The 21,851-nt window shown below is 34.4% G+C and overlaps 2 protein-coding genes and 3 pseudogenes across 3 annotated transcripts; 4 read left to right on the top strand and 1 right to left on the bottom strand.

Moving 5' to 3' along the window:
* The first annotated feature begins 626 nt into the window (after positions 1-626).
* LOC132187799 (STS14 protein) lies at positions 627-1,458 on the top strand. The gene has a single exon (XM_059602238.2). The coding sequence runs from the start codon at positions 676-678 to the stop codon at positions 1,351-1,353; it is 678 nt and encodes a 225-aa protein (XP_059458221.2). The 5' UTR covers positions 627-675; the 3' UTR covers positions 1,354-1,458.
* A 3,376-nt stretch (positions 1,459-4,834) lies between these two features.
* On the top strand, positions 4,835-5,344 carry LOC132186218 (STS14 protein pseudogene; annotated as a pseudogene).
* Positions 5,345-7,039: 1,695 nt separating this feature from the next.
* Positions 7,040-7,543, top strand: LOC132186125 (STS14 protein pseudogene; annotated as a pseudogene).
* A 1,539-nt stretch (positions 7,544-9,082) lies between these two features.
* LOC132186179 (STS14 protein pseudogene) lies at positions 9,083-9,589 on the top strand (annotated as a pseudogene).
* Positions 9,590-9,941: 352 nt separating this feature from the next.
* On the bottom strand, positions 9,942-16,445 carry LOC132188727 (Itga6 (Protein of unknown function, DUF547)). Of its 2 annotated transcripts, XM_059603258.2 has the most exons (12): positions 15,850-16,445; positions 15,676-15,751; positions 15,068-15,140; positions 14,702-14,782; positions 14,397-14,513; positions 13,539-13,967; positions 12,383-12,786; positions 12,139-12,238; positions 11,973-12,032; positions 11,809-11,895; positions 11,328-11,456; positions 9,942-10,603 (listed from the first exon to the last, which is right to left on the bottom strand). In XM_059603258.2, exons 2-12 carry the CDS (start codon positions 15,747-15,749, stop codon positions 10,301-10,303), a joined length of 1,857 nt encoding a protein of 618 aa, XP_059459241.2. In that variant the 5' UTR covers positions 15,750-15,751; positions 15,850-16,445; the 3' UTR covers positions 9,942-10,300. The 2 variants fall into 2 exon arrangements, with proteins under 2 accessions (XP_059459241.2, XP_059459242.2); XM_059603259.2 differs by lacking the exon at positions 14,397-14,513.
* Between the last annotated feature and the right edge of the window lie 5,406 nt (positions 16,446-21,851).

The raw sequence follows: 21,851 nt of genomic DNA, 5'->3' as shown, positions 1-21,851 counted from the left end.
CCATGTGGCACCATTCCGTTTGAGAGCATATTGTTGATATGGATTGCTTACCCTTGGAATCTGACACATTGTCAGTATGGACTGCCCCAAGTGGGAGCTTGACATTTTTGGTATGGACTGTTTACCCCATGGCACCTAATTAATCTTGTCGGTGCAAACTACCTGACCTAAAAGTGTGGCAAATAGGGTTGTCTTGCCATGAGTAGTAGCCGATAAGCGCTCCACTAATACAACCATCAAAATAATTATATCGTTTGTCGTTATAGTTATGAATAGTTGCCAGTAGTCCCAACAAGGCAACATGATGTGGGTCGGGTCGGGTACAATCCGTCGGCACTAGTAATTGTCGACCGACCGACGAGCACAACCAACCCAAAAGGTAAATTGGGTCAACTAGGCCCAATGGATCTTTAATAAGGTAAACCCTCAGCCCCCAATCCTCAAGAAACCAAGAGCGACTAGGCCTAGTTTACATCATGGCCTGCTACTTGATTTGAAATTTTGAAGATTATAAATGCACACGTGACATGGGGCTCAGTACTTTCAGATCCAGGTCAACAGGGTCAATAAAAACTCAAAAATAAAAATAAATAGAGATGCCGATTTCAATTACACACACACAGCATTAAAATACACCAAAACTTGAAATGACAACATAACCCTTCCATCCCAATAATGAATTCCCTTAAACATATGGACAAACTAGGAAGCATCTCATTTTTCACGACCTATATATCCACCTACCCAATTAAATTAGCCTATCTATATAATTACAGAAAGCTCCCCACTTGCACCACATTAGATAGAAAAATGGCCTACGCCTTCCTTATACTCATTGTGGCTCTAGCCATACCTCACATCTTAGCGCAAGGGACTGCGCCTTCAACTAGCCCCACCACCCCCAACCTTCCGGCGCCACTGTCAGCCGCAGCCCGGGAGTTCCTCGACGGACACAACCAAGCAAGGGCAGCCGTTGGGGTTGGCCCGCTCAAGTGGAGCGAGGGGCTAGCCAATGGCACGAGCCGACTAGTCCGGTACCAAAGAGACAAAATGGGCTGCAAGTTTGCCAACGTGAGCAATAGCAAGTACGGTGGAAACCAGCTGTGGGCAAGTGGCGGCCAGGCCGTGACGCCACGCACGGCCGTCGATGCATGGGTGAAAGAGAAGGAGTACTACAACCACACCGACAACACGTGCCTGCCGAACCACACGTGCGGGGTGTATACTCAGGTTGTGTGGAGGAAGTCTGTGGAGTTGGGGTGTGCTCAAGCAACATGTGTGAAGGAGAGCGCCAGTCTAACCATATGTTTCTATGATCCACCGGGGAATACTGTTGGGGAGAGTCCGTACTAGAGAAGTTATAGAGCTTTCTCTTCTTTGTATGGTTATGGAAGCTTTGGTGACAGCTATTGTAAAATAAAATTTCTTGAGGTACAAATCGAGTAGAGATCTTTTTCACAGTATTATTTCTTCAGCAAATGGGATTCGAAGATGTTGGATATTTAACTTAAATAAAATAAACTGTAAAAAATTCGAAGACTCACCGACAAATATGAATAGCTCGCGTCTCTGATTAGACTTGTAGGTGGGCCACCGTACACGGGCAGATGATAATAATTGAACCCAAAAAATATACCTCAAGAACATTTGTGTTCACGTGACACCGGATTCACCATTTTGACCCCTGAAACTTGCTGGAAGACAGAAAATTGCTTAATTGAAGACTGAGATGGGCCCAGGGCGTAATAACTCTTATATAGACTCTAGTAGCTAGTCCAAATTATGAACATTTTTTAGTAAATACTGAGATGGGCTGAAATCAAGAATGAGATGGGCCATGGTGTACCACATCGGAAATCCGTTTGTTTATTTGTTGGTTATAGCCCATTTGTGCATATGGGGCTTGAATGTGAGAAGGGTGATGGAGAACAAATGAAAATTGGTACAAAAACTTTCCTTCACTTTCTCTGCTGGCTGTTGCAATTTGTAAACAACTTGATCCATGAATTCCAGTTGGGGACACAAACCAACAAAAAATAAAAATAAAATAAAACATTGAAATGAGTTAGAATCTAACACCCTTAATTAAAATATGTTAAAATATTTATTCTCGTAGGAGTAGTTTTATCTCTTTTATAAAAGAAAGAGATAAAAAAAATCATGGAATGAATATTGGATCACCAAAAAAAAATAATAATAACAACAAAGTCAATTAAATTTACAAAAGAAAAATAAGAAATTTGAATGAAAAATAATATATAAATTAAAATAAAAAACAAAACAAAACAAAACAAAACAAAACCACATTAAATAAATCTATATTTCGCTATATTTTTCCTAGTTCCAATGAAATTCGAGAGGTATAAAAAAAAGTCTTATCAAATAAAGTTTTCCTTTCAACTATCATTCACGTATATAAAGTAAAAAAATAAAAAATAAAAAATAAAAACTCAATGACCATCAACATAATCTAAAAAATGTCATACCTCATACCAAAAATAACGATAGGAAACTCTTTTTTCCTATCATTTCCTTGAATTCAAGGTAGAATTTACAAAAGAAAAATAATCAATTTGAAAAAATATATAGATATATATAAATTAGAACAAAATATAAGGAAAAAAATGAATAATGAAATAACATAACAACATATATAACGTAACGTGAACTACTTTTCGGACACAGGAAAAAAAATATTACTCAATAAACACCAATGTAATAAAAAAAAGGTCATACCTCATACCAAAAATAATGATAGGAAAGTCTCTCTCACTATCATTTCCCTGAATTCAATGTAAAATTTACCATAGAAAAATAATCAATTTGAATAAGTAATAATATATAAATTAGTAGAAATTGTCTTTTTCGGCTGTATTCGTTTCTCAATTCAAATGAAACCTTGAAAACCAATGTTGTCCATTAATTAAGCATGTAAATAGAAAAACAAATTACTCAATGAACAACAACGCAAACTAAAAATAACAACAAGAAACTATCTCTCACTATCAATTCCCGAAATCAATATAAAATTTACAAAAGAAAACTAATCAATTTGAATAAAAATAATATATAAATTAGAACAAAAATACAAGGGATAAAAACAAAAAATGGAAGAACATAACCACAGGATAAAGATAAAAAAAAAAAAAACAAAAAACAAAAACAAAAAAAATGAAAATGCTAATATAATTGAAAAGAATTTTTCTAGCAAAAAATTAAAAAAAAAAAAAAAGGAACTGTAGTATATTTTTTTTATTGAGAAACAACGATTGGAAACTCTCGTCTTTTTTCCTAAATTGAGTGTAAAATTTACAAAATAACATTGAGATATATATAGAAAGCAAAAGAAGAAAAAAGAAAAATAAACAAAGAGAGAAATTGAGAAATTGAGAACCTTTTGTTTTTTTCACTAAGATATCAATTAAATGCATTAATTCCAAATAAAACATATACGTTTTAATTGTAGGATATAAACAGAAAGAAAGATAATATAAACAGAAAAATAGAGAAAGAAAAAGAAAATTTGAGAACCTTTTGTTTTATTCATTAATACAATTAAATATATTACAAATAAAACCCTTACGTTTTAATTATAAAATTTACCAAATTCAACGTACAATTTGCAAAAGAGAAGTAATCAATTTGAATAAAAATAATATATAAATTAGAAAAAATAGAAGGGAAACAAACGAAAGTGGAAGAACATAACCACAAGATAAAGATAAAAAAAAGGAAAAAAAGAAAAGAAAAAAGAATTGTAGTATATTTTTTGGTAAAGTCTATATACCTCATCAAAATTACCACTCAATTGACATTGTCCCCCCAAACTACAAAAACATTGTCAATGTCTCCCCAATGACGAAACTACTTTAGTAAAATAAAAACTAAAAATACTAAAAATTCTAGAAAAAAACCTAAAAAAAAAAAAAAAAAACAAAATTCCAACGGGTGGTCAAATTTATTTATTTATTTTTAAAAAAATCATTTTTATAAGAATTTTTTTTAAAAAAATTTTTGATTTTTTTTTTTTTTTTTAAGAAAAATTGAATATTTTCGTTTTTTTAAAAAAAAAAAAAAAAAAAATTGTTTTCAATTTTTTTAAACTAAAAAATTCGTTTTAATTTTTTTCTTTCGAATTTATAGGTGTATTTTTGTTTTATTAAGAAATATATATGGACATTTTTATCTTTTTGCTATTCTTGTGGGGATATTGACAATGTTTTGATAGTTTTTGAGGATATTTGATAGTTTGGGAGGACTTTCCCCTATGTTTTTTCATTGAAAAACAACGATTGGAATCTCTCTCTTCTTTTTCCGAAATTGAGTATAAAATTTACAATATAACATTGAGATATAAATAGAAACAGGAGAAGAAAAAAGAAAAATAAACAGAGAAAAAAAAAAAAGAATTTGAAAACTTTTTGTTTTCTTCATTAAGACATCAATTAAATGCATTCCAAATAAAACTCATACGTTTTAATTGTCTCATATTGAGGATATAAACAGAAAGCAAGAGAAGATACAAAGAAAAATATATTAAAAAAAAAAAATTAGGAACCTTTTGTTTTCTTCATTAAGACAATTAAATATATTATAAATAAAACCCCCATATGTTTTAATTGTCTTAGATTGATATATAAACTGAAACCAAAAGAAGATAAAAAGAAAATTAAATAAAGAAAGAGAATTTATAAACCTTTTATTTTATTCATTAAGACAATTAAATACATTACAAATAAAACTTGTACATTATATATATATATATATATATATATATATATGATTACAACTCGCACTTGCACCAATATTGGTCATAGCACACATTACATAGAAAATGGCCTACGCATTGCTTATACTCATCGTGGCTCTAGCCATACCTCACATCCCAGCGCAAGGGGCTGCGCCACTGCCTAGCGTAGCTAAGGAGTACCTTGAAGGACACAACAAAGCTAGGGCAGAAGTTGGGGTTGGCCCGCTCAAGTGGAGCGAGGAGCTAGCTAATGCTGCACGCCGACTAGTCCGATACCAAAAAAACAACATGGAATGCGGTATGACCAGTTTGACCAACCACAAGTATCGTGGGAACCAATTATTTACAGTAAACAACGAGACCATGACACCACGCATGGCCGTTGATAGATGGGTGCAAGAGAAGGAACACTATATCTACAGTTTCAACGAGTGCATGTCATACTTCCGCACGTGCGTGGCTTATACTCAGGTCGTATGGAGGAAGTCTTTGGAGTTGGGGTGTGCTCAAGCTAGATGTTCGGAGTATGGCACTAGTATAACTATATGTTTCTATAATCCTCCTGGAAATATTAAGGGGGAGAGGCCGTACTAGAGTGTCAAATCCTTTTTTGATCTGATTTTAAAATTTATCACATTGTCATGAAAGCTTTGATGACAACTTAATGTGAAATAAATCTGAGGAATGAATTGACTCGAAACTTTTTTTTATTCTTTTTTCAATAGTGTTATTGTAATTTTTAATTAATAAAAATTATAAATTTAATCATTTAATTAATAATTTAATACTCTTTACAAACATATGTTTAGCCCTCATATGGAGGACGACTAACCTCGAGAGTGAAAATTTTACTTTTGGCACCTTTTAGTGTAACGTGCATGCAAATTTTACCAATTACCATTAATGATGAATTTCACCTATTGTATTCACCTCTGTGAAGGAAAGTGGGAGTCTAACCATATGTTTCTATAATCCACCAAGAAATGCTGTTGGGAGAGTCCGTACCAGAGAAGTTATAGAGTTCTCTCTTCTTTTTATGGTTATGGAAGCTTGATGACAGCTTAATGTAAAATAAAAATTTTTGAGGTACAAATAGAGCAGAGATCTTTTTTACGGTGTCATTTCTTCAGCAAATTAAATGAGATTGGAAAGATGTTGGATATTTAACTAAAATGAAAATAAACTGTCGAAATCAAAGAGGTAGCTAGTCCAAATTATGAATATTTTTTAGTAAATACTGAGATGGGCCGAAATCAAGACTGAGATGGCCCATGGTGTACTACCACGAAAATCCGTTTGTTTATGTGTTGGTTATAGCCCATTTGAGCATATGGGCCTTTAACATTAGAAGGGTGATGGAGAACAAATGAACAACGGTACAAAAACTTTCTTCATCATCTCTGCTGGCGGTTGCAAACAACTTAATCCATGAATTCCAGTTGGGGACAGTTTGGTACAAACTTGTGCAACTACAGTTGACCTTAATTAAAATTACTAATTCTCTTCTTTTTTTTATATCATATGCTGGTTTCTATGTGGTTTGCACGTATATATAAGGATCAATGATTAACAATATATTGCAAAGTCAAAGTCTAGAAACTTCGACCATTTAGAATTATTTTCTTCTTCTTCTTCTTCTTCTTCTTCTTCTTTTTTTTTTTGGACGATTGACCAATTAGAGTTGAATATTCATAATTTATCCAAAAAAAGAAGAAAAAAAATTCTAAATGGTCAAACTTTGCAATATATTGTTAATCATTGATCCTTATATATACGTGCAAACCACATAGAAACCAGCATATGACCCTTATAGATACGTGCAAACCACATAGAAACCAGCATATAATCCTTATATATACGTGCAACCATGATTTGCTGCTAGCTGGGCTTTCTTAGCCTCATTTTAGGCCCAAATATGCACCATTCTACATTTCTACTACTTGTATAAATGTTAACCTTCACTCCCTAGTCCTCAACAAAACAAGAGGGCTTTGACTTTGACTATCATCGAGTTGTTATAATAGATAAAATAAATCAAGTTAATTCAATAGTTGACTTAGATTTAAAACTATTTCTTCTTTCTATCTTACCCTCTTTTTTTTTTCCTTTTTTTTGGGTGTCTTTCTATCTTACCTTCACTTGATAATATTTCTTCCATCCCATAATGATTCCCTTAAACATATGGACAAACTAGGAAGAACTTGATGACCTACCAACCTAGTGGCTATAAATAATTGCAACTCCCACTTGCACCAATATTGGTCATAGCTAACACACATTACATAGAAAATGGCCTACGCATTGCTTATACTCATCATGGCTCTAGCCATACCCCACATCCCTGCACAAGGGGCTGCACCACTGCCAACCGCAGCCAAGGAGTACCTTCAAGGACACAACCAAGCAAGGGCAGCAGTTAGGGTTAGCCCGCTCAAGTGGAGCGAGGGGCTAGCTAATGCCGCAAGCCGAGTAGTCCGATACCAAAGAAACAAAATGAGATGCGGCTTGGCAAGCTTGACCAACCGCAAGTATGGTTGGAACCAGTTGTGGACAAGCGGCAAGACCTTGACACCACGCATGGTCGTTGATACATGGGTGAAAGAGAAGCAATACTATAACTACGCCAACAACATGTGTCTGCCAAACCACACGTGCCGCGTCTATACTCAGGTCGTGTGGAAGAAGTCTCTGGAGTTGGGGTGTGCTCAAGCTAGATGTGTGAAGGAGGGCACTAGCATAACTATATGTTTCTATAATCCTCCTGGAAATATTGTGGGGAAGAAGCCGTACTAGAGAAATCACATATTTCTTTCATCTCATTTTAAACCTTATTACACTGTTATGGAAGCTTTGATGACATCTTAATATGAAATAAAAGTGAAGAACGGATTGACCTGAGACTTTTTTTTTTTCCCAACAATGTTTGTTATTTTTAGTCGATAAAAATTATAAATTTAATCGTTTAATTAATAATTTAACACTCTTCACAAACATGTGTTAAGCCCTCATATAGGAGGACGACAAACCTCGAGAGCTGAAAATTTTACTTGTGGCACCTTTTAGTGTAACGTGCATGCAAGTTTTACCAATTACCTTTGATGATATGAATTTCACCTATTGTATCAACCAATCTGTGGAGACTGTTGTTGATGGTAGCATGCAGGTACATTCTAACACCTATATACACCAATCTATCGAGGCCGTTAATGGTCAAATGCAACTATATTTTAAATGCAAGAAATCAAATAAAACGCAGAGAGCAAATAGTTCATGGTTACAAAGTAATCACAGTATAGTTCAGATCATGAATAAACATGGCAGCATACATTGTTCAATGCAGAATCTCCACTCTCTCACAACACTACTTCGATATTAGATATGTTTTATGGTTAACATAGAGATGGAGATCACATAATATGAGTTCAAAAAGCCATAGATCACACTTCTATCATCCCTTTTATGGCTACACCTCCTACTTTGTATATATATATATATTGAGTGTAAAACTTACAACATAACATTGATATATAAAGAGAAAGCAAGGGAAGAAAAAAGAAAAATAAAGAGAGAGAGAATTTGGAAACCTTTTGTTTTCTTCACTAAGACATCAATTAAATGCATTCCAAATAAAACTCCAACGTTTTAATTGTCTCACATTAAGGATAGAGAAAAGAAAGCGAGATAAGAAAGAAAAAAAATGACCTAGCTTACATGCTATTATTAAAATAACAGCATGTATGATGTAGTTTAAGCAACGGTCAAGATTAAATATCTAAAAAAATTTCTTCATTTTATCTCTCATATTAAAAGCTTCTCAAAGTAAGTAAACTTTGAGAGTCAATTTTAACCGTTGCTTACACTACAGCATATATGCTGTCATTAAAATTACAGCATGCGAGCCAAATCCAAAAACTAAAACCCCCTACATTTTAATTGTCTCACATTAATATATAAACTGAAACCAAGAGAAAATAAAAAGAAAATTAAATAAAAAGAGAGAATTTAAGAACTTTTTGTTTTCTTCTTTAAGCCAATTAAATGAATTACAAATAAAACCCCTACATTTTATATATATCAAATCCAAAAACTAAAACCCCTTACGTTTTAATTGTCTTACATTAATATATAAACTGAATCCAAGAGAAAATAAAAAGAAAATTAAATAAAGAGAGAGAATTTAGGACCTTTTTGTTTTCTTCTTTAAGCCAATTAAATGAATTACAAATAAAACCCCTACATTTTATATATATATGTGTGTGTGTGTGTGTGTGAATGATATAATTACAACTCCCACTTGCACAAATATTGGTCATAGTACACTACATATAGAAAATGGCCTACGCATTGCTTATACTCATCATGGCTCTAGCCATACCTCACATCCCTGCGCAAGGGGCTGCGCCACTGCCAACCGCAGCCAAGGAGTACCTTGAAGCACACAACCAAGCAAGGGCAGCAGTTGGGGTTAGCCCGCTCCAGTGGAGCGAGGAGCTAGCTAATGCCGCAGGCCGAGTAGTCCGATACCAAAAAAATAACATGGGATGCGGTCTTACGAAATTGCACCACAAGTATCAGGGAAACCAGGTGTGGACAATATTCAACAAGACCATGACACCACGCATGGTCGTTGATAGATGGGTGCAAGAGAAGCAACACTATAACTACGCCACCAACACATGCCTGTCAAACCACCGCACGTGCAACGCCTATACTCTTGTCGTGTGGAGGAAGTCTTTGGAGTTGGGGTGTGCTCAAGCTAGATGTTTGAAGTATGGCAGTAGTATAACCATATGTTTATATAATCCTATTGGAAATATTCCAGGGGAGAGGCCATACTAGAGTGTTAAATCTTTCTTCGATCTGATTTTAAAGCTTATTACACTATTATGGAAGCTTTAATAACATCTTAATGTGAAATAAAACTAAGGAATGAATTGACCCGAGACTTTTTTTTTTTTTTTTTTTTTTTCGACGGTGTTATTGTGATTTTTAATCAATAAAAATTATAAATTTAATTATTTAATTAATAATTTAACACTCTTCACAAACATGTGTTTAGCCCTCATATAGGAGGACGAATACCCTCACCTTTTAGTGTAACATGCATGTAAGTTTTACTAATTACCATTGATGATGAATTTCACCTATTGTATCCACCAATTTGTGGAGACCGTTGATGGTAGCAGGCAACTATATTTTAAATGCATGAAATCAAATAAAACGCGGAGAGCAAATAGTTCATGGTTACAGAGTAATCAGAGTACAGTTTAGATCATGAATGAACCGGGGAGCATATGTATTTACATTGTTCAATGCAGATCTCCACTCTCGCACAACACTACAACAATATTAGATATGTTTCTATGGTTGACATATAGATGGAGATCACATAATACGAGTACAAAAAGCCATAGATCACACTTCTATCCTCCCTTTTCTGGCTACACATTCTACTTTGTACAAAAGAAAAATATAAATTCTCCTAGTATAAATTTCTTACGAACAATGCAATCTACCTCAAGTATTGAGCAGCAGCCTATGCAAGCAGAGTCACTTAACAAGCTCTTTAGATATCAAATACCGAAAGGTGAAATTGTGAGGAATCCACTCGATGCTCTTGCGGGATTTCCCTAGTTGACATTTCTTAACACTCTTCTTCAAAGATTCAGGCAAAGACAGTTGGATCATCTCTATCACTCCAGCTGGACACAAACCAGAGTGCTTCACAAATGACTCAACGATCTTTGGTAAGAGGATTTTATGATTCTTGCTTACACCGAAGGTAGCCCGAATGTACTCTTCTTTTGCAGCTTCCATCTCTTGGAATACTCTCTTGGGTGTGTACACACGAACCTGAACAAGACCAAAGATTAAAAGATTAAATCATTCCCATGGGATGCTAGTACTTATATGCTTCATCCTGTTTTGCAGTTAGAACCTAGCTACCACAAAGTAACTTCTCATAAGGAATTCTAGGAAAACTCCAAATTGATTAGTTATTTTGGGATCATAACGCAGATGTGAATAACCATTTTTCCTGAGTCCTTACAAATTTTTCAAAAGGATTAGTCAATTTGGAGCTTTCCTAAAATTTCTTATAAAGTTCAGTTTTACCTAATAACTACGCAAAGTTAAACTTATCACTCATAACTATCTTTATAAATTACCTACTCTATGTAGGCTACTCCTTATTTTCCCAATATGAAACCAGAATGTTACAAGAATAGTTCATGGGATTGTGAAGAAGTAAACCCTAAATTTAGCCTTTGTTTCTCCTATAATACAGTCAACCAGAATGCCTAGAAATGATATTGACAATGTAAATATGAAAGTAAGTCCCAATAAATTTTCCTGGTCAAAGGGAAATGAGTATTGTCCTTTCATTAGTTTCATTGATTCTTTTTCCTTTTTTTTTTTTGGGTAAGATTGTCACACCGATTCAGAAAAAGAGAAAAAAAAAAAATGATTCTTGAGTAAAAAATATACATAGATGAAGCATCTCTACACTGCACATGTAACCAGACATGCGAGTGAAATGATTCATAAAGCTGGAAAAAGATAAAGAAATAAGAATTACCGCAGGATCAGAATGGCTTCCCGAACAGAGTGCAAAGTGTAAAAGGGGTTCTGGATGCTCAATTGCATATGCTTGCCGTTCATCTCCAGATTTAAATTTCGTTCTTGGAGAAAGTAACAAGCGAAGCCACTACAAGCAGAAGCAATTTTTATCAGCCTCACTACAACGATGAATTTGGAAGAAGCTCCCTAAGTAAATTACAAACTGAAAGGAAAACAACAGCTTCATTGTGTCTTGAGAGCATTATTTTAGATAATATATAGTTTGACGTCCTACTGAGAAGAGCAAAAAGAAATAAGAGGAGAGGCTTATGAACTTCTGCAGCCTTGTGTCTATTAAAGAGAAAAACTTTCAAGGCCACCAATCAAATTTGCATTCAGAACCATTTCACAGAATTCAAATGCACATTCACAGAAGATATCAAAACAAATGTCAAATAACAATTAGTTAAAAAAATGAAACCCCAAGGCTCAGGACCCACCTGTCCAGGACGAGACATCCGGCAACCCAGGATAGAACTCTGTATAGTGTCCGCACTGATGATGTGACCCCCAATGTTGTATGCAGCCTGGATAGTGGAAAAGTTTAAGAAGACAAATAATCATACTGACTATTCACCTACAGGACCAATAATGCTCGTCCTACCTTTAAGAGTAGAAAAACTCTCTTTACATTGTTTTGTGGAATCCCATAAGCCAAAAATGCCTATTCCAAAACAACAAACTGATTAAATTTCACTGGCATCAGAAATAAAACTATGCAAAGGAGTTAACACCGTAAACTTAACATATCTACTAATGAGAATCATTACATGCATCACCAATGCATTGTGTATGTTAATCCAGAAGGCTAGCTTCTCTTCATGTTTCAACTTCCTAGGATCAACTTCTTCTAATTGACAGATAAGTGACCTGTAACAGAACAACCAATAATGATAATGAAAATTGTAGAGAGCATAGAATTCGAACGGAATATATGTTTTTGACCCCTCCAAATTAAATTCAACATCATTGGCAAAATATATTTTCTTGGGTAAACATATCATATAGGGTCACCTGAAATTTTGTAGCAGAGGTTCAGTATCACCCAGTTTCTGACCATCTCTGTAAATCCAAGGTACTTCAACCATTGTGCTGTATGGTCCACTGAACTCTTTGAGTCCTTCCACATGGAAAGGATTATCTAAGCGTACATCAAAAGATGAATTATTCCTGAACCCTGGACTCCACATATCACACTGATCTCGTGGAGAAAATGCACTCATGGATGACATGGTTGAATTGGGAGATGACAGGCCATGATGTGTCAAAGGGGGGTCAGCTAGCTTGCAATATAACGCTGACATGCACTTGATCATGTCCTCGGAAAGCTTGTTAGGTGTCTCTGGAACATGATCAGAGATGCGGGTACCAAGATGCTCCGCCAGACTGATTATATTTGATGAAGCATGCTGAGCATACTGTAGAGAAGCAAATGAAAATCATAATCCATTTGCAATACACACACACACATATAGGGTAAAATTCAAGTTATACTTGGTGTAACTCCTTGACTATGTTACACCACTCAATATTTGTTATTGGATCAACATTTTGGCAAACTCAGTATTGGATTAGATGACCTCTACTTTTTCATTATGCTCACCAAATATCAACATGACCAGAAATTAAAACCATCTAATCTAGAAAATATTCAAAAGCTTAGTTTTTTTTTGTTGTTTTTTTTATTTATTTTTATTTATATATATATCTTAAAAATCTCCAAAACATGAGTTTCGATTAAAATGTAAATAACATCAAATTGACGTCAAATTCAACATGCATGATAAGTGTGTTGAAGATATTTAATCCATCACTAGGCTTGATAACATATTAATTCCAATGAGAAGTTATAGAGTGATATAACATCACAAAGAATTACACCAGATGTAACTTGAAGCCAACTCATATATAGTTTCGTCTATATTTTGTATCATAATATTATAGCAGCTGCCAATAACATCTCCACATCAAAGGTATAATGCCATTTTTTTATCATCATTCTATTGCCTAGAAGAAAGGCAAAAGAAAACTGAAACTATCAGTGTTTCCTTTTCCTTCTAGAAACTAATGGTAAGACATCTTATTATGATGTGGCTCCATGCAATTAGCAATACTAAAGAAGCCAAGCTCCAACTAGGAACAGGTGAATTGTGTGATTGGACTTAATTACCTCCATCATTGACAAAGGTTGGGAATGGCATGCTCGTAAAGCCTTAGCCAAAGAATCCGCTGGAGGTGAAGTTCTAGTCAAAAATGCTGAACGTTGGGATAATGAGGAGTGACAGCGATGAACACCAGAATCTAATAGCTTCTCTTCTCCACCAATTGCATTGGGTTCCTTGCACGGATTGTCAAGTGCCTCACAACCAGATTGTACTGCTGAACTTTCCCTCATTGATGTAATATCAGGCCTGGAAGCTTGGAGGATCCTCAATTTTGGAGTATTTATAGGTGATTTAGATCTTTCATCCTTGGCAGGTGGAGATACAGAGGATATTTGTTGATCAAATGCTTTCCGGTACAAGGAGAGAAGATATTGCTCCAAATACACAACTTCCAACTCTAGTACTGCAATTTCCTTGATTAACTCTGTGGCTGGCTGGAGTCATCCAAAAACTATTGTTAAAATGCAGCTACTATTAAGCAAAAGACAAACCAAAACATAAATTACATGTACATTTATGCAGTCAGATAACACATGGTATCTATGATAAAAAAATAAAAAAATGTAGTGAGAATTCTCCAAAGATATTGATAGTTGAAAACAGTTCAAAATATTGGTTTTCTTTCTTGGTAAAAGAAATTTTGGTTAAAATGATGGAGCAATATAATGAGATCATGCAACACCTCAAGATATTAGAATGAAATTTACCAAAAAAAAAAAAAAACACTATGGATAAAATTTCTAAAATGATACGTAGCAGTAACTATGTCAATAGTTCGCGTACATAGTGTTTCTCTCTCTCTCTCTCTCTCTACACATAAACACAAACCCTACATCTGTGTTTGCAAGATGTTGATTGATTACCTTAGGCACTAACGTTTCAGTTGTATTATCATGAGAGGAAGACCTATAACCCAATGCATTTTCTAAGGCGTGGCGGACCTCAAATTGGTCTTGTAATCTCTTCTCAAGTTGTAGAATCTGCTAGCAAGATATGTAACATATAAATAAGTAATTAGTAGAAATAATAGCCATAAAGCTGGAGCCTAGTCGCAATATACTGCAGAATGAAGCCAATGACCCAGAAAAACGATTAGACTAAGCGATTAGATTAAGCTTTTGGCATCTTCTAAACATGGTTATTAAGAAGTAAAAGTTTAGTTCCGTACCTCTTGCTTTAAAGAATCTTGGACTTCAGCCTTAGGGGACTGTTTCTTCTTGGTTTTAATATCCTTTAAGTGCTCCATATCCTGAAACCAGATCAAAGCATTAATTAGAAATCTGAGTGGCTTGTGTAATTATTCCTAGAATTAAAATTCTTGAAAAAGCACTGCATGAGAGCAGTATGAAATGGTCATTTGTTTAGTAAAAGGTATCCACTCAGCTCAACAAGGCAAGGCCTTATACTTGCAACTACTGGGGAATCACACGTTCTGGATGGCATTGCACTAGGTTCTTAAAATGCAGAAAGATATACAATCAAACATAAGATGAAGTGGATAAATCCTTGAAGGATAAGGAGTAACCAATCTTACCTGCTTTATATGATCAGAGGCTTCAAAGGACCTATCCAGGTTATCTTCCTCGACTTTTTTCTTACCAGGAAAGCTGCCAGAGCACGAGATATGAAAAGAATCAATAGAAAGACATTGGAGAATGCAGGATTTGAAGTCTGCTATTGCAATTTTGGACAACTTCGTATACACTTTACCACCCATGTATAATCCCAAGCAGGGGACGTATCTTTTCATGCCTAAAAGCCCAGATTCAAGAATTTAATTATTCATAAAATAATCCATTTTCACCATTTCTTGAAGCTCTGGACCTTGGGTTTCCATATCAACCAGATACCCTTCAGGGATCTACCCATTTGGAAGGAATGACTCAAAGAAACAATGGATAGTAACCAAAATAAAAGGGTGATCACTGATCACGTATGTGTTGTCAGGCTTATTACTGTAGAACATACAGGGTGATATACTAATTTCTATAGCTATGAAAGCTCAAGTTCCCTTTTTTCCCTACAACGAATCTCAGATGTCATTCGAGTTAATGCCCCCCAGGAAGTGCCATACCAAAATCTGAAAAGCGTATAAGCAGAATGATTGCTAACTAACAAAGGAACCCTGAATTAGATAGCTACCTCTTTGAACGCATGTGCTTTGGTGTTACTCTCAGTCTCAGCAGTTCCTTAACTCCACTCCCCTCAAACCCCATCTCTGAAAACCATCCAAAATAGTAATTTCAGTAAGTCATAAGCATTTCATGGAAGCAAGAAAAAAGCAAAAACAGCAAAACAGGAACAAAGAACAGTTACCATTACACACTACGACAAAACAAGTAAATGCCCAGACGAACCAGACCCACCAATCCAACAGACCAAATGGGGTTCTCAGAGACCACCAATTAGACTCCAAAACTTCCACTTGTCTTCTTGCATTTCAGCAAGGCAGAGCTGCTAGGAAGTACCCACAAAGTTACCGTTTTTTGCTGCTAACAGAGTCTGAACATAGCAGGGCTCAAGTGCTGGCATAAACTCATAAAAATACGGCTAAGAAAACAAAAAAGATACAAGCTTTTGACCAGTGAGCCTTCTCTCTGAAGGGTCTCACGCTATAAAGTATAAATCTTTAAGCTTTTGTAATGGAGGAGGGGCTTTTTGCATTGAAAGTAGTAAACCAATTCGTTTGTTTTTTAATTGAAGAAGAAAGTTTGCATAGACCTGTGCTACAAATGGTATACCCCTGAATGTCAAAACGTCAAAAAGTGGACAATTTTGATCACTCCACCAGAGATCACAAGGGACAAATAGGAGGAAGAAAATTTGTGGGTAATGACTGTTGGAGTGAATGCATATATATACATCTTCCTATTAGACATAATATAATAACGACCCAATTTCCACATTCTCTAATCTTGTTGGGAAGCAAGTGGGAGTTGGTGACCTCCCGTCCACCTTTGTCCCATACTGCTGCTATTATGCTATACATAGCATGCTATATGACTTTACTGCTATAGCATCGTACATACGAGGCTCTCCATCCCTATGATACCCCTACAAGACACATTAAATTAACACATTATTTTTCTCTTTTAGTATCACTTTTCCTTTGGGACATTAAACTTGTAACTAATAGTTATATGGTCTCGATTTTTATTATTTTTTTCTCAATTTAATTTGTCAAACTGACATATATATATATATATATATATATATATATATAATTTTCACATGCATTTTTCTAAAAATACATATTTAATAGACTGAAATTTGTATCACCAATTAGTAGTTGGCAGTGATAAAACCATGAAACCAAACTTGGATTTTAGTATTAGCTATGTCTCACAAAATGCCAAAGCCACCTTAATTGTACCTTCAAAACTAATCCATGTCAACTTCTTTTGACCCATATCATAAATCTGGGCATATTGCATTGCTTGTCAATATTTGTTTTTTTTTTTTTTTTTCCATCAGCTTTTTCATATCATGAAGAATGTAAGTGTATATAATCATTTTGGGTTGATTAGAGAGTCCACTCATTATAGAGTAATCGATCATGGAGCATGACTCGAAGAGCAGTCGAGTGAGTCCACCCAAATCAAACAGATTCTGGAAAACACACCAAAATTTAGGTTTAGAAGAAAAGCAGGGTCACCTCAAAAGGGATGAAAGGTGACTAAAATGAGGGATAAAGGAGACATTGGATGCTTGAAAAGAAACGAGGGCTCGTGGGGTTTCTCTTTGTCTAAATCTCCTTTCTTTTCTTTTCTTTTCTTTTTTCTGTTTGTCAAAATCCCTTTCGAGAGATGAGGAGATGCCCAAATTGTCCTTCAGTATCCGAGAGACTAACGTTTGTCAAAGAATCCACCATATAAAAAATCCTTCTCAGGCTTGACCTTTTCCAAGACCAATACAAAAGAAAAAGATGATGGCCTGGTAAGGTGGCCAGTCTCTTTTTGTCGTCATACTCACCTACTCTTTCGAAAAAAAAAGCTTCTTTTTCACTGCAGAGAGAGAGAGAAAGAGAGTCAGAGACGGAGAGCGATTATTGACTACTTTTTCTTTAGCAATTATTTAATGGATATCTTTCATAGCGGGATCACTGGAAAATCCATAGGCTAAACCCTGCGAGAGTGAACTATGTTCTTTATATTTCTGTTTTGTCTTGGCAAGCAAAATACGGTAACAAATATTCTTAAGAGTAGCTTAATCAATTGTACATCACGTTTAATGAAGAGAAGGCTATTAGTTTGAATCTTTATTTCTTTGTGTAGACATGTAAAAAACAAAAAAAACCGTTAACAAATTATGTCTCAAAAACACAAAATACTCGTCAAAACAAAAATGGGTTTCAATTTTAAAACTTTCCAAATAAAAAACAAAAAAAAAATATTGATATCGGTTGGACTTTTGGAAGGAATTATTTATTTTAAAGTAAAAAATATGGACTTTGTCCAATATGTAAAAATAAAGCCTGAAAATTGATGGGCATTTTGTTAAACAAAGCCACTCATGTTATATATATATATATATATATATATATATATATATATATATATATATTATCAATGGGGTTCAGAAAAGACAGCCATGGGGGGTTCTTTGTTTTGGACCCATCTTAGTCTTTAAATTTCTAGTCCCAATAAATAAACAAATGAAACTTCTATTTCATCTTATTATCAAAATTTTATAGGAGTCAGGTGGGTTAGCATTCCATGCCAAAATTGCAAGAATAACGAGAAGATGACATCATTAAAAAAATATATAATTTAAGAGTGAGGAAAGTGATCAATATTTTTCAAATGAACTTGACAGACATGCTTCATAGATCTATGAAATTATGGAGTTGCATTAATGATATTCTTTATTTGTGGATTACAAAAAATAACATCCAATACAATACACACACAGTTCCATGCCACTCAGATTTTTCTCAAAATATTGATCAGTTTGATAAACACAAGATTGGGTTGAAAACCCATGTGTCTATGATTTTAAATTGCTGAAAATATGGTTTAAAAAATGCCAAGATACGATAAGGCTCTGACATGTTTATAATCTCCATTGAAGTTTTGGCTTAGGTTTGCAGGATTGCCAAGGGGAGAGAGTTGACACTCAGGCTAGCTGACAACTTGTATGAAGGTTCTTGCAGCTCGAAAGACGGTTAGATTATGCATTTTCCAAGAAATCGCACGCTGCATTCCAATGAATGATACAAAAAGGACAAACTATAATCAAATAAATAAAATGATTTTTCAAAAGAAGCTGCTTCAGTTTGTTGCTTTTACTAGGTTGTTGTTCTTTTCGTTAATTTATTTGGAAAACAACACCAAATTTGAATGTAATTTTGATAGCAGAAGTACATTATTAGCAAAGTAAACTGTAACTGCATAAGCTATGTCAAAACTCCAACATTGCAATTTACATTTTAATAGCTATTAAAAAAAATAATTAGTAAAAGCTATCTCTTTCATTAGTCATGTAAAAGATTTGAGTGCCCAGATCACAAACGTTAACTTGTTTCCAAAACATGAATCGGAATCTATTTGATCAATCTGAGACTGCTGATGTGTCATTTCTCAGGAGTGGGGGACTAGGACTAAAAGGGGGTGCCTCGAGAGGGCGAAAAAGCCTAAATCCACAAGATGTGGCCGTTTAGTTGAGGGAGACTGTGTGCATGTGTGGTGGTGGGAAATTGGGTGGGAAATTGGGAAAGAGGCTTATGGGCTATGGCCTATGGGGCTTGTATTAGATTGCGTTGGAAAGGTGTGGAATCCCAGAATTGGGGCAGAAAAAGGCGAACTTTCCAAAGACATTTGGACAAGGGAGTCAATGCCAATCATAACAAGCAAAAGGCATCTCTCCCTTCACTTTTGTCCCCACATCTCTCCCGAAGCCCTAAGGGAAATGGGTGCATCAAATCCCTCTTTGCCCTTGGGAGAGTCACTAGCATATACTTAAAGCTCATGACTCCAAGACCAACAACAATATAATATTGATTTGCTAGTATTAGACTTGCAATTTTTACATGTAAGGATTCAAGTAAAGCTCAATCAAAAACTCTCCCCATTTTATGGGAACTCAAGGTCACCCCCCTATGCTGCCAGCACCACATTGCTGATTCACAGCATTGTTCTGTAAGTCCACGCCAACCGGGGACGGAATCAAGATTAATTTATCAGAAGGGACCAATTTTCCTTTCCCATAAGCCTACTAGTACCATTGCCTTCATTGCCTCTCTAACTACTACAACATCACAAACTAAACATTCATTGTGCCTAATAAGAGTGTTCTTAGAAATACTACGACTTTTACTACAAGTCCTTTACAACTCATGTGACACTTACCATAATAATTACTAACTAATTAAATTGACAAATTAAAATAACAGGGCCTTGGGGTAAATATTCTGCTGTGAGGCAGTTGGGTTTGGCTACAAAAGCACATTGTAGGGAAGGAATCAGTAGAGTATGTCCTTTTGTAAATTGAATCTTTAAAGAAATGCTACTGGCTTTTTCTGTATAAAGGAAAAGAAGGCTGACAAACTGGTAAACTTGCTTTCTCTTTCCCTTTAGTAGCTGCAACCACAGTACCAACCCTCACTCAGGAATAAAGCAACCGTTTTATCCAATTTTCCAGGTTGATATCTTCTAAAGAAAGCTTTATTTTAGCTAATGCACCTAATGCACCTTGCTCTGTTTTTCAGTAGAATTTGGTTTGGCTCTGTTTTAAAAAATAAAAAATAAAAAATTTCTATGGTTAAAAAAAATGGTAAAGGTTGTAAGATTGTTGGAGAAATCCAATTAATTTTTTTATTGGAGCTGTTTATTTGACCACAAGTCAAAAACCTTTTTTTATAAGAATCCCTTGAGCGGTTTAGGTTGCGAGAATACTCATAAGACACAATAAAAAGAAGGGTAACTTCACTCTAGGCCCATAAATTATCACCTAATTTGAAAAAACCCTCCAAACTTCAAAATCTCTCAATTTGGACCCTTGAACTTTTAATTGCAATCAATTTGAACCCATCCATCAATTTTTGCAGTTAAAACCCTTAAAAAGACAAAATTACCTTTCAAATTTTTTTTTTATTAAAAAAGAAAAATTTGACGAAAAAAAAATCACAATGGCCCAACCGTGGGTCACCTTGTGATTTTATATATATTAATTTTTAATTTGAAATTGAGAATTTTATAAAAAAAGTTATGAGTATAAACGTCATTGTCTCACTTTTAATGTTTACAATTTGACAGAGAGGTTCAAATTGACTGTAATTGAAAGTTCAAGGGTTTAAATTTAGAGGTTTTGAAGTTTTTGGGTTTCTCAAATTGGGTGATAATTCAAGGGTTTAAAGTAAAATTACCCATAAAAGTAATTAGGTAAAAATAAAAATTCTTTATTGTCTTTATTTTATATTGCCGTTATTGTGTGAATAACAAATGCTTATATGGAAAAGGGTTTTTCTTTCTACAAATATATATATAGGAAAATTACATTTTACCCTCTAAAGTTTTAGGTGATTTACAATTTGACATCTAAAGTTTCAATTTTAACAATCCACCCCCCAAAAGTTTCAAATTTTTACAATTTGACAAATTGTATCCAAAACTTTCTATATTGCCCATAATTTTTTATTTTTTATTTTTTATAAAAAAAAATTTTAAAAAAAAAATCGGGGTGGCTCTTTGGCCATTTTTGCACCCCGAAATTTGTTATTTTTTTTTTAAATAAAAAATTAAAATTAAAATTAAAAATTATGGGCAATATGAAAATTTTGAGATAATATTGGTCAAATTGCAAAAATTTAGAACTTTGGGGGAGGAGGGTGAATTGCCAAAATTAAAACTTTCGAGGTCGAATTGCAAATCGCACCAAAATTTTAGGGGATAAAGTATAATTTTCCCAATATATATCCTCGTAATATTGACACAACATGTACATAACATATGTACAATGTACAAAACTCTAAACCACATTAGCAATTGTCGTTCATAAACTGATGGTTAAACAGAGTAGAAACCACATTGATGTCATGTTTTTGAAAACTTCAAGAACTAAATTGAAGTAATCAATGATTTATGAATAAAAAAACAAAAAATTAAGAGATAAGTTAATTACTAAAATCATATTTTGAATAAACCTTTACACAATTACACCTCATTCGATCTGAGTAATTTTTCAACCTTCAGAACTTGTAAAGCAAGGGTTATTAAGGGAAGAGCCAAGCCGCATAAAATTATTTTTAACTTTCAACTCTTTTTAGATAGATTAACTTTAAAGGAGGTCAAATAGAATAAAGGGTTCCAAAAATAAAGTTT

Source organism: Corylus avellana, chromosome 6, assembly GCF_965113065.1.
Source record: "Corylus avellana chromosome 6, dhCorAvel1.hap1.2, whole genome shotgun sequence".
Classification (NCBI taxonomy): Eukaryota; Viridiplantae; Streptophyta; class Magnoliopsida; order Fagales; family Betulaceae; genus Corylus; species Corylus avellana.
Note: the sequence above shows the minus strand (reverse complement) of the source record. Positions and strands in the feature narration are given on the sequence as shown.

Coding starts and splice junctions, on each gene's coding strand:
- LOC132187799 (XM_059602238.2), top strand. CDS start 676: ATGAATTCCCTTAAACATATGGACAAACTAGGAAGCATCTCATTTTTC.
- LOC132188727 (XM_059603258.2), bottom strand. CDS start 15,749: ATGGGGTTTGAGGGGAGTGGAGTTAAGGAACTGCTGAGACTGAGAGTA. Junction 15,141..15,675: donor AAGCACATGCGTTCAAAGAG/GTAGCTATCTAA, acceptor GTGCTCTGGCAG/CTTTCCTGGTAAGAAAAAAG. Junction 11,457..11,808: donor GGATGTCTCGTCCTGGACAG/GTGGGTCCTGAG, acceptor TTCTGCTTGTAG/TGGCTTCGCTTGTTACTTTC.